A 12,661-nucleotide genomic window follows, 5' to 3' on the forward strand; every position below is an offset into this window, starting at 1 on the left:
TTTCTGTGCACAGCATGAAAGAAAGGCAAAATTAATGGGCTGTGATTTTAGTATTTTTAAGCAGAGGTTGAGTTCAATAATTTGTATGGCCCTCTGAGGATGTTGTAAACATTTCCCCACCCCTGCTATAAAGTAATACAAAAACATAAAATACCATTGTCGGTGTTTTGATTTAGTAAAAGAGTTTGTGTCAATGACTTTGTTACAATTTTCAATTTTTATTTTAGTTAATTTGGCCCAAGATACAGAACATTTTGGGGAACAGTTTGGGGTAATAAATACAATATTTATGCACCCTAACTCTGCTTTTATTTTATTTCTTAATATTTGTTGGGATGTGTTTTAGTAACTTATTAAATAAATAAAAAACGGTTAACTTTGGCCCGGACACCCAAGGGCTGAATGCTTAACAGCGGTACGGGTTCGAACTTTGAATCCGACCAAGTGCCCTTTGTTGCATGTTGTCCCACTCCTGTCAATACGGAAGCTTGTTTTAAAACATTTGTTTTTCAGTTTAACATCCATGTTAACGATCAGAACTTTACAAAAGTCTTCCAAAACCGGTTTATTCGTTAAAAAACAGGGGCTTTCTTCCCCACGTATGCGCGGAATGGTTAGACTGGACACAGGCATATTAATGATTCATTAAGTTTGAACATGTATACATTAAACTGTCTAATATTTAACATTGTCCAGTTTAAACAGTTTTCCAAAGTGCGTATACATACATCCTGTCAGTGCCAATCTGGATTTAGGCGGAAGATATCGCTCTTGACTCTCTGCGTGTCTTTGATATATCCTCCCATGAGCGGAAGTGTACGAGATTCTGCCTTTCTGCTGAATCCAAAATCGTTTGTAAAGGGGGAACACCGTCTGCATCGCTTCCCACAGCATCACCATCAGCTTGTCTGCGTTCCTCGTCGCTGTACACCATTTACATTAGCTACATATTAGCCCGGGACATGCGCTATCCGGTTAGGCTTTTACTACACTAGACATGCGCAGTTAATGACAAACCAACATGAGAATAGCTGCGACAGCGGTAACAATAAGAATGCGAATGTACTACTAGTGGACGTATTTTGTTTGAGGTCTGCGCAATCTACGTGAACGCCTGCCTGGACACGGGAGAGGATTAAGTTACTGCTGCTGGCGGAGGATTATTTTATTGGCCTCATCCTTTCACGCCCGAATCTTTGGTGATCTTTTTTCCCCCATTAGGACAGGTCGAAAGCCAGGTATGCTATTGTGTTCGAGAAAAATGTCTTGAAATGTCTGGGATGAATTGCTGTACGTCCTTTGTTGCCTGTAGTTACTCTTGGCTACATGTTTTCGCGTTGTGTGTAGACAATATAGAAATAGAAACTCCAATATAAACGGTGTTAAATACTGGATCATTTGTAACGGTACAGCAGGGAATTAAAACAACCGTTACTAATAGTAGTGTCGTGGGGTCTACTGCACGAGCTGTATGGATGTGAAGCAGTTTTATCGCCGTTAAAGCTAGTGGGGAATAATGGACGACAGCCTGCATACCTGCTTTAAGACAATTTGCTTTGACAACTGTGAAACATTAGGTACATGGCAGATGGAGTTTGGATCCCAGCAGCTCGGACTACCCAACCCCTGTGTTTTGGTTTCAGGCGGATCATGCCCTTTTGTCCAATGGAGCCTGACTGTACTTTTTCAGAACTGGCTCCTATCATAAAATAATTTGCCTGCTGTTTTGACACCCCCTATTATTTCTAGCTGACAAAATAAAGAGGTTGTGGATTTCCTGAATAACTTATCTGAGTGTTCAATAATCTGAATTAGCTGGACAGATAACGAAAGCTTTAACAAAGTTAATTTGTTCCACTTTTGAGGAATTTAAATGACTAAAGCCATAATTAAAGAGGTGTATATAGTTATAGTTTTACTTAAGCTCCTAACATATGGGACAACAAAACATATCTATTGATTTACACCAAAAGTATAACAGTAAATCATCTTACAAATATACAAAACTTAAAGTGAAATGTAATGTTCAGAATAGCTCCAAGTTAAGGTTATCTTTTCTTGTTTCTAGCTTTTTTGCTTCAAATGTTAATATTTAACTCGTCTTCAGGCATCCTTGATGTTTACAGAAAGTATTGTGTGGTTGTAGGTGAAACCATAATTAAAATAAAATAAGGTTTCATACCATTAATGTGGCACATTGAAGAAACCTGCAGCAGTGCCTGAAAATGTGCATATAAGGCATTAAAATGTTAACGATCAAAAGAATGTATTACAAAGTCAACACAGCTTATGTGTTAACTTTGGCACAGGTAGTTCATTTACAATAGCAATAGTTGACATCATAAAATAACTTGATTTGTTCAACCAACAGTTTAAAGAAGATTAGGTACCACAGTTTTCATCTTAATGTGCCACATTATTCACTTGTGATGGAGGTTTTAATTTTCTCCACAGAGACATGTCTTTCCGACGAGGTGTGGTCCGGCAGAGCAAGTTCCGCCATGTCTTCGCCCAAGCATGGAAAGCTGAGCACTGCATCGACGATATCAGAGTGTCCCGAGTGACGTGGGACACCTCCCTCTGTGCGGTCAACCCCAAATTCATCGCCGTTATCATCGAATCCGGCGGAGGAGGGGCCTTCCTCGTTGTTCCCATCAGCAAGGTTGCATTACATTCAGCATTATAAAAAACAGTCCATCAATACATTTTTAAAGGCCTGTATCTTATTTCCTATTTTCCATTCTGCTACTAAAAGCAAAATGTCAGCAAGTCTTTGATGCTTAGTCCTGGAATGCACATGCAGCGCTTTCACAGTTCAAAGGCAATTGGTGGACAAAGGTTATCCTCCTGTAATAACGGAGTCCAGAACAAATGTCCTTACGGGGACAATAAAGTATATCGTATCGTAATATGTTAAAGTTTCTCGAGCCAACTGTCTCAGATCTTAACTTTTTGATTTCTCCCACAGGCAGGCCGAATCGATCAGTCCAGTCCTACAGTGTGTGGACATTTAGCCCCGGTGCTGGACATCCAGTGGTCTCCTCATGACGACAACATCATCGCAAGTGCCTCAGAGGATTGCACCGTGAAGGTAGGTCAACACTTGGCAAGCCTGTGTGATGGTGGCTTTGTGGCCCTTAATCAGTTATTGCTGTCACATATGACAAAGACCACCCTGACCACAGATGTGTCAACTAGGTCTTAGTCTGTTTCAAAGCCATGTTTCATTCTGGTAACAATACAATTGTGAAAAAGAGAGAGAATCTTTTTTCCTGAAACTTTCAGAATCTCTTAAGACAGAGGGGACACATATCCATGTATAACAGACACGAGAAAGTGGATTTTGCATATAAGCCAAGAGTGACTTCAATGCCACTCGTTTGTGCACGAAGTATGAACTTAAAGCTACAAGAGGGTTAGCTTAGCTCGGAACAAAAGCAAGAAGCAGGTCGCAACAGCTAGCATTACTTTGGCTAATCACCTGTAAAGCTTAATGAATAACAGGTCATATTTTATTTATTTTACTCAACTGTTGATACAATGACAATGTGTTGTTGTTTTACAAGGGATTATGTGGTGAACTAGTCAAGCTATCTGTAGGAGCCAATTAGCACTGGGTATAAAGGTAGGAACCTATGTTTGTTGGTGAGGGGTTCCGCCGGAAGGCCATACAGTTTTTGACCACACACAGAACACACACACACACACACACAAACACACAGGATTACAAACAAACAGAAAAGGTATTGTGTACCGTAATATCGTGTGGTGAATGATGGAAAGAAACCAGTAAAAAGGGAAATAAATGGACTGTTTCGAACTGGAAACTTTGTTCCTGACTTTTATTCGGCAGCAAACAAGGTCTGCGTCAATTACACCCACAAAGCGGATCCTCAGAGGCATAAAGCGTTGGCTTAGCCTCGACACTATCTTTTCCCCCTAGTCTTTATGCTAAGCTATGTTATGGAAATCTTTTACCTAGTCAATACTGTGGAGATATACAATTAGAATGATCAATCAATAAACTGATCAATCTTTCTGGTTCTTTATTCGAGGCGCCTCGAAGGCACAGGTCTCACAGAGTATAGGATAGTCTGCAGGAGTGTGTGCAATAGTCACAGAATAGCAAAGCTTATATACAAGATAAGGCGGGCAGACATAGTTTTGTGTAGCGGCGGAACGCCTCAGAAATCTGCTTTCACACGAATGTCTCATATTGTTATTAGACACCTGTGTCCTTGAGCCGTAGAAAGTATAACGGTTATCAGATTATGGAAGTTTTAACTTTATGCGAAGAGGAGTAGTCTCAACATAGTCTGCCAAATCAGCTCTGTGGCCTTGAAGCGCTTGAGAATAATAACCCTCATTAGAGTATGCACAGAAAACAGCACATATGAAGAAATGGTGCAGTAGTGTTAGACAATGCTTTTTAGAAGCATTTGGTTTTACCATATAAGGTAACATAAGAAATTGCCACTACAGCGAACTGTTTCGTTGCTGTAGCTTCATGTTAACCAAACGGGCATAAGTGGTATCAAACGTAACATCTAAGTCTTAGCAAGGAAGCTAATAAGATAGATTTTGAAAATGTTAAACTATTCCAGAACAAGGAAAAACACTTTTCCTATATTCCTCCATATTTGTGAATGCGTTGAAAATGCTAACTGGCCTCAAACTCCATGAGAGTAGTTCGGATCAATTCAACCCTTTGTCCTTGCTCTGCCTTCAGAGTGTTTAATTTGACCAAAAACCTGTTCTATGTCAATGCGTCACAAACACATCAGTAGCCCTCGTGCACCTGAATGACTCGCATTCATACGTCTGCTGTGTCTGGTGGCTTGAAGGTGTGGCAGATACCAGACGGAGGCCTGACGAGCCCCATGACTGAGGCCATTGTGACCCTCGAAGGACACAGTAAAAGAGTGGGAATCCTGGCTTGGCACCCAACTGCCTTCAACATCCTCATGACTGCAGGTAACGCCATTCATCACATCCTGGTGCCCTGTCATTGCTTTTAAAAGACTGCTTAGATTGTCTGTGACTGCTGAAATATACCTTGTTGGCATTACTCACTGTAGGGAGCATGAATTAAAGTGTACCATCATGCAGAAAGCCCAATGTGGTTTATAATGTGTTTTACATACATGGAAAACTAAAAGAAGGGTGTGTGCTGGCAGACCATATCAAAGGAGTTTCTTTATTACATACAACTCGTTGTCATTCAACAAGCATTGATGCTCACTTTTAACAACATTTAACAAAATCTACGACATGGTTGCAAACTTTACTTGTTTTTGTATCCATGTCGTAAACACTACACATTATCCAGATACTCTTCTTCTTTGTAAATAGTGTGTATTAAAGAACAGCTCTTATCTTACTGTGTTGGTGTTCAGTGATAGATTTTAATAACCCTGCCTTATACAAGCCAGGAAATCGATTGAGCCAATTAGCAATCCATAACATGTAATGGAAGTATAACGGAGAGAGAAACGTGTGATAAACTTAATTACACTTTGCTGCAAAGATATGGTGTTTGATTGCTTTATGTGTCGGCATATGTATCGCAAAACACACACTGCTCATTTCTTTTTCATTGAATGGTTCATTTGAACCGGGACAGCGCACATTGATGAACACTGCTGAGCCGGATTTTAGCTTTGAGCTCATTTCCATCCGCAGTCCCGTCACATACAACATATAAGACATGCAGGAAGAGCATGGCAGCATACAAGCATTTACCACATGGCAGTACAATGTAGCAGCTACGACAGATAAGGTGCAAGAGGAGATACCCCTGTGTTAAAGTGCATTTAGCGGTCTGTTTGTTGCTCAACCAGTCTTTAAGTTGTCCTTTAAAACTATTGCTTATTACTCATCATGATATACATAGCTCTTAATGGCATTGCTCCACATACTTCAGTTTTTAAACTCAGTATATAGCCGAGGCAGCAATCTCCTTTCTGTTCCTTTATTTAGTATTTCTTCTCTTAAAATACCCATATTATGAAAAGGGAGGTTTCTTTTTCGAGGGTCCATGTTGACACTTTAAAATTGTCCATGGAGAAATGCCCCAAGCCAGTATTCAGTAGCTGGGCTGTTTTTAAATCAGAGTCAGGACTTCCATTTAGTTTTGACGACACACTAATAGTGTAATTTATATAAATGGAAAGTGAGGCTACGCTCCTTTACTGTCATTCCCTGACTGCCTAATAAACAGTGACCAATCAGAACAGCATGTGCGTGTTCGGGAGGTAGTCTTAAAGACACAGACACTCAAATAGAGACCATGGGGAAATACACTGATACTTTGTCTGCTTTAAAGCTCTAATGGATGTTGTGTCTTCCTCTGCAGGCTGCGATAATGTGATCTGTGTGTGGAACGTGGGCACAGGCGAGCTTGTGTACCAGCTGAGTGATGCCCACCCAGATATGATTTACAGTGTCTGCTGGAACAAGGACGGCAGCGCTGTGTGCACCGTCTGCAAGGACAAGGCTCTGCGAGTCATCGACCCGCGACGCGGCACCGTCCTCAAGGTGATGACACTCAAACAGTCCTATAGTGCTTCTTTGCCGGGTCTTTCTATGGTATGAAGCTTCCACGTAAGGAATGTACCATCTCATTGTTTGCCTAGGTGAAAGAGAAGGTCCATGACGGCACCAGGCCGATGAGAGCAGTGTTCCTCTCTGATGGGAAGATCCTGACCACAGGCTTCAGCCGGATGAGTGAGAGACAGATGGCATTGTGGGATCCGGTAAGTGCAATACATGTTGTTCATATTGAACGATTCTGCGGTGCAAAGTAGAGTTTGTTTATTTATCAAGACACAATAAGGGTGTGGCGGTTGATGGACATGTAGTTTGTGCACTGCTACTTGGAGAGGTCCCAGTTCACCTCCTGCCCTGCCGTGGTGCCCTTGAGCAAGGCACCGGACACCCCCCCTCACTCCCATTGCTCCGCGGGCGCTGTACAATAGCTGCCCACTGCTCCTGGTGCTAGGATGGGTTAAAAGCAGAGAACACATGTCACTGTGTGTGCTGTGTGCTCTGCATGTGTGCCCATTACAAAGGGTTTCATCCCTCCCGATTCTTCTTCTTCTTTATCTCAGTTAATGTGAGGCTTCCTGAGTGACGACCTTTCCAGTCCATCGTTTGTGTTTCCCTGGACAGTGTTTCTGTGTTGAGCTTAAGGGAAGGTAACACAAAGAGGGATTTATTGCTAACACTGTAGCCTTGCCAGATATCTACGGACCACTGCTGCCTTTTTAAGCTGCGTCTTGGATTCAGATCAGATTTGGAATACATGTTTGCGTTACGAGAGCAGTATTGTCCCACAACTCTTACACTGGAGGTGTGTTAAGAACAGGTTTTATCTTCAGCAAGCAACAAGTGTTTCAATGGGCACCTATTTAATGTTTTAAACAGACTTGTTGTGAATGTATACTTTCTAAGATCTAACCTTAACTGACCATAGCAAAAGTGTTTTGTGAGGTGGTTTGAATGTATATTTTGTGTACAAGTAGTGTTTAATCAATATATATTTTTGTTTTTGTCTCTGTACAGAAAGATCTGTCTGAGCCAATGGCAGTACAGGAGATGGATACAAGTAATGGAGTTCTTCTACCCTTTTATGACCCTGATACCAACATGGTGTACCTGTGTGGAAAGGTACAGACTTACAGAAAACACTGATTTACTTCATTTTGGGTTCAGTCGTCTTGATCACATGGTCTTCTGGCTTTCAGGGGGACTGCACCATCCGGTATTTTGAAGTGACAGACGAGTCCCCGTATGTCCACTTCCTCAGCTTATACAGCAGCAAGGAGCCTCAGAGAGGTGCCGGATTTCTTAGCAAAAGAGGTGTCGATGTCAACAAGTGTGAAATTGCCAGGTAAATATTTTCAGTCATGCTTTAAAAAAAAATGTTTCTAATTAGTTTAACATAGTTTTAAAGGGCTAGTGATAGATATTTTGTAATCATTGTCAACTTAGTCCATCCTTAATCCTTAATCCTACTTTCTATTGTCAGTATAGCCAAACCCTCTCATAACTTATCCATACGTGCCATAGAACGAATTGTTGTCAACAATCTATTACAAAAACACAACGTTCTTCCATTACCCGGAAAATATTAACTATATATATATATACTACATGTTATACCAAATGTCTATTAGTCTGTAGCTGAAAATATTCCCCAAATAATTCAATATTAATACAGCTTGAGTTGTGTTTGTTAAAACTACAGAGCCCAGCTTTTTAAGGAAGTTACTGACCCTTGTAGAAATGATGTAATGGATTTTATTAAAATATTAAAGCATTCAGTGACATGTTTCTGAGGTTGGGTCTTCTCATGGTGTTTGTTTATATAAAAAGAAAATATTGTATACACCAGCCTTACCCTGACATATTTCCTGGTCCTCTTTAGGTTCTACAAACTGCATGAAAGGAAAGTGGAACCCATTTCTATGACTGTACCACGAAAGGTAAGCTTTTAAGTATGTTGCTTGGATAAGAAAATGCCTGCGAAGTCGATCCATAACTGTACAATGAAAACAATGTTCTGTCTCCATCTTGCCTCCCAGTCAGATCTGTTTCAGGGAGACCTCTACCCGGACACAGCTGGGTCAGAGCCGGCTCTCCTGGCTGATGAGTGGATCGCTGGGCAGGATGCCCCGCCCCTGTTGGTCTCTCTGAGCGGCGGGTACGCAGCTCCTCAATCCAAGCACAGAGAAATCCTCAAAAGCAAACCCAAGCTCGCCCCGCAGGACTCTGGGAACGCCACGCCTTCGAATGCAGCCGCTCCCACATCGCACTCTGCGGAAGAAGAGGTGCCACGAGTAAACACGAGAGAGACGGATGGAAATACAGAGAGACCGAAGAGAGAGGTGAGTGGAGAGAGTCATTAGAGCCGGCCGGTTTATTGATATAATATTGATATTGTGATTTCAGACTAGATATAGTCAAGATTGAGTTATTTTTCTTGGTTAAAAAAGGCTGTGCAAAGTCAAGTGGGCCCTATCATGCTTTTTGTGGCTTTCCTTTTCCTGTAGTGTGTTGTAGTGTGTTGTGCATCTCAGTGGTCTGCAAGGGCTCACACCCCAAAGTTTCCTCCAGAGGGAGTTTCTCTCCCACACCCTACACCAGGGATCACTAACTACATTTGTCCAAGGGCCGAAATGTAACCAATAGACACTATCGCGGGCCAGCGATTTTTATATAGCCCAGAATTTTATAAATAGTATTCAGATTACTTTTGGAATACTTTCTTTTTCCATAACAGATGGGTATGTTTTGGTGCACAGGAGACACTTATTTTACTGTTTTAATGGCTTATCAAGAACTCAAACACAACATCTTGGTGTCATTCTGGACAGCTCTCTCATCTGCACCCCACAGAAAAAACATCACCCGGACTGCATTCTTTGTACTGTCTTAAAACCTTTCCTTGGAATATGTTATGAATTGTAAGGTGTCCTTGGGTGCTTTGAAAGGTGCCCCTAAATAGAATGAATTATCATTATTATTTATTATCTGAAACGATGTAATAACTTTTAAAACTGTTTCCAGTCACTTGCCCCATGCCTTCAGCAGCAGCAGGCCATTCACTTTGATTTCATCCCGTTATGAAATGTCATCATTTCGACAATAAAGAAATGCTACATAGACGTTATCTTGCACATTTTATCTAACCATCTCCGTTTCTAACTTTCAATATATTTTAAAAGAGATCTCTCTCTCTCATCTGCGTGCGGGGGCGGGGCCTCACACACACACGCTGCATCTCTCTCGCTCGCTGTGTGCACACAGTTCTGCCGGTAATGAATATTACATTTTGTGAGGAAACTTTTCCACCAATAATTCCAATAAGTATTCCAAAATGTATTCACTTCAGGTTTACGAAAGTAACTGTACTCAGATTACTCGTTTTTCAAATGTAACGCCAGCTGAATACAGTTAGCCTACTTGATTTTTGTATTCTGATTACGTAACGCCGTTATGTTTTCCGTTACAACCCAACCCTGCTTCGAGGCTACTGTCCCGCAGCTCCAGCCTCTCTGTTGGACTCTGTCGCAGCGGAGCTACTGCTGTGGTGCGGAGCGCATTAACCAGACTCTTCACAACGAAGGATCACTTCTTCTTCAGGGGAGGGAAGGTTTCGCAGTACGCAGTCTACTGTCCCGCAGCTGCTGCCTCTCTGTTGGACTCCGGTACTGCACCTTACTCACGAGACGTTGTAAACAAAGAAATGGGTGGGGGGCGAACGCAGTAACCACTCCGCCAACGCCACAGTCACCCCCGGCGTGCGGGCCGGATGAGAATGTCTGGCGGGCCGGATGTGGCCCGCGGGCCGCCAGTTGGTGGTCACTGCCCTACACCCTCCTCCCTGCTTGAAACACCGCCATTGGACACCTTTGTTTACTGGCGCTTCTATTGGCTCGTGCTCCAACACATTGTACGTGATATTCTAAGGGCCATGATATTTCCGACGCATCTCTTAAGCAGTTGCCCATCACAACAGAGCCTTTTTGAACATTAAAGCATGGAAACATGCCACAGTAGCGGCACAAAGTACAACTATGTACCTGAAAATGAGCATAATGTGTTCACTTTTAAAGTAGATTTCTGACCTTTCCCCTCCTTTCTTTCAGGAGGATTTGCTGAACGAGTTGTTAGCAGAGATGAAGGCGTTGCGGGCCGTCGTCCTCGCTCAGAGCCAGAGAATCGAGTTGCTGGAGAGGCAGCTGGCTCGCATCGAGGATGGGGATGTATGAGCAAGGCGGCGCACCACTACATTCGACGGGCACTATTACTAGATCCATAGCCTTACTATAATCAACAAGCTGTGCGAGTGGAAGAATGTAGTGTCGATTAGCGACTGGTCTATGAATCACAGTGGCTTTACAACCAGGTCAATTATTGTGAAGAAAACCCAGACGACAATTTCTGATATCCAGACTGTGGATTCAAGCGGGGTGTCATCTGCATAGAGTGATATGTTTTGTTTTTCATATGAAGGAGTATTGTTGCAGCTTTTTGGTGTTATTTATAGTGCAACTTTGAGCTTTGCAAAACCCACACACTAATTCTGAAGAGCTTTGAAGGCATAACAATGGCACTAATGCCTCCAAATAATGCATAAACTAGAGAAATTAAGCATTTTTAAAAAAAAAAAAGTGAATGAAGGCTGACATTCTATAGCAAGGCGATTAAGTACCTCTAATATGATTTTCTTTCTTTCAAGCACCCACACATGTTACCATTAGGGCTATGTAACCAGGTAGTTAAAGCTGCTAAACTCTGATGTCCTTTCAAACCCCCCGATTGTTAGTTCATCGTGTGACTTGTGCTTTGTTTTACGCCGTGTGTATGTAGGAAAATCTCTTGGTACACAAATCATGACCTTGACAGTGAGAATTATGTGACTGATAGCTGAGGAGAGCGTAGTTGAATATTTACGTGTATTGTAATTCTGTGTAGTCTTTGCAGTCGATGATAAGGTAACACTTGTGTTTTTGTACCTCATCCGGAGAGAGTTGCAGTATTGAAGAGTTGTCCGAGATATCCCAGCGCAAGATATTTATTGAGTTAAATACGCAGAAATACTTGCCTCCCCTTTTTTCTTTGAGCTGCACCATCTTTTGCCACCTAAAGAACCATGATCTCTAGTGTCACTTTTTTTCAGAAATGTAAGCTAAAAGGACCTAACACTACTTGCAGTGCAATCTTACTAAAACATTTTAGATTTCTCAGCGTTGCAGCTACAAAAGAGAGGAAGTGACACAGTGATATTTTTTTTTAAGTTTGATATTGCATTTATATAGGTGTTAAAAGATGGAGTGATCTTTTTACATTTTTTTTTTTATTTTAGTGTTTTTTTCCCATTATATTTACAGGCGTCATTTTACTTCTCCACGAGTCGGTTATGTGTAGCAATGGTACATTCCACGTCAAGCTTTTCCCTTTGTTATTAAGGGGTTATATTTCTTTATGCACTGACCTCTTAACACCAACTGTAAAACCAGTAGCAGATTAACGAGACAACATTGTGAAAACTCAATAAACATGAATTCTTCCTTTGTATTAACGGAATGGCTCTTTATTTGCAACAAGAAAGGTTCTGATTTAGATCACGTACATGTGGGATTTTAGGTGAAGTGATGTGTTTGCTACTCAAAACAACACATGCACACACCCAAAACGCATTGCTGTACGAAGGATTCAACACCCTACAGATTTCACACATTTGATATTGTTTTTTTGTTAATCGTCATCTTAATTTCTGATACTTTAAAAATAACCCTTTGATGTGTTATAAATGTAATCCGTGTCCATAAGTGGCACATCAAATGGACCCTGTAATGCTAATATTGAGGTTAATATTTGTGTTTTGTGCCTCTACTGTGTGATGTTTTTACAAAATGTCTTTATTTTTCTCAGACTGCCTACCTCTTTTCACCCTCTGTCCGAAACCAGAGCCTAGTCTGAACTGATTGGATCTGGCCAGCTCTGTTGTGATCAGTCCAAACATAGAGATGTCCCGCCCCATCACGTGCAAAGTGTTGAAACTCTAGCCAATAGAAGCGCAAGTCTTACATGTTGATGTCACTGTGTTACGGTAGAAAAACTAAGTAGCCAAAGCAAGACGTTTAAGTACAGG

The 12,661-nt window shown here is 41.5% G+C and overlaps 1 protein-coding gene across 1 annotated transcript; it reads left to right on the top strand.

Annotated features, from left to right (window-relative positions):
• Nucleotides 1-785: 785 nt before the first annotated feature.
• Nucleotides 786-12,088, top strand: coro1b (coronin, actin binding protein, 1B). Its single transcript, XM_034105988.2, has 11 exons — nucleotides 786-1,238; nucleotides 2,455-2,662; nucleotides 2,969-3,091; nucleotides 4,845-4,974; nucleotides 6,356-6,537; nucleotides 6,636-6,755; nucleotides 7,564-7,668; nucleotides 7,746-7,891; nucleotides 8,429-8,486; nucleotides 8,586-8,888; nucleotides 10,653-12,088. Exons 2-11 carry the CDS (start codon nucleotides 2,459-2,461, stop codon nucleotides 10,773-10,775), a joined length of 1,494 nt encoding a protein of 497 aa, XP_033961879.1. The 5' UTR covers nucleotides 786-1,238; nucleotides 2,455-2,458; the 3' UTR covers nucleotides 10,776-12,088.
• Nucleotides 12,089-12,661: the final 573 nt, after the last annotated feature.

The sequence above is a fragment of the Pseudochaenichthys georgianus genome, chromosome 18, assembly GCF_902827115.2.
Source record: "Pseudochaenichthys georgianus chromosome 18, fPseGeo1.2, whole genome shotgun sequence".
Classification (NCBI taxonomy): domain Eukaryota; kingdom Metazoa; phylum Chordata; class Actinopteri; order Perciformes; family Channichthyidae; genus Pseudochaenichthys; species Pseudochaenichthys georgianus.

What these genes read in the sequence shown, in the direction of transcription:
- coro1b (XM_034105988.2), top strand. Translation starts at nt 2,459, where the DNA reads ATGTCTTTCCGACGAGGTGTGGTCCGGCAGAGCAAGTTCCGCCATGTC. An exon ending in TCGTTGTTCCCATCAGCAAG is followed by an intron (nt 2,663 to 2,968) that starts GTTGCATTACAT and finishes TTTCTCCCACAG; the next exon opens with GCAGGCCGAATCGATCAGTC. An exon ending in CAGAGGATTGCACCGTGAAG is followed by an intron (nt 3,092 to 4,844) that starts GTAGGTCAACAC and finishes GGTGGCTTGAAG; the next exon opens with GTGTGGCAGATACCAGACGG.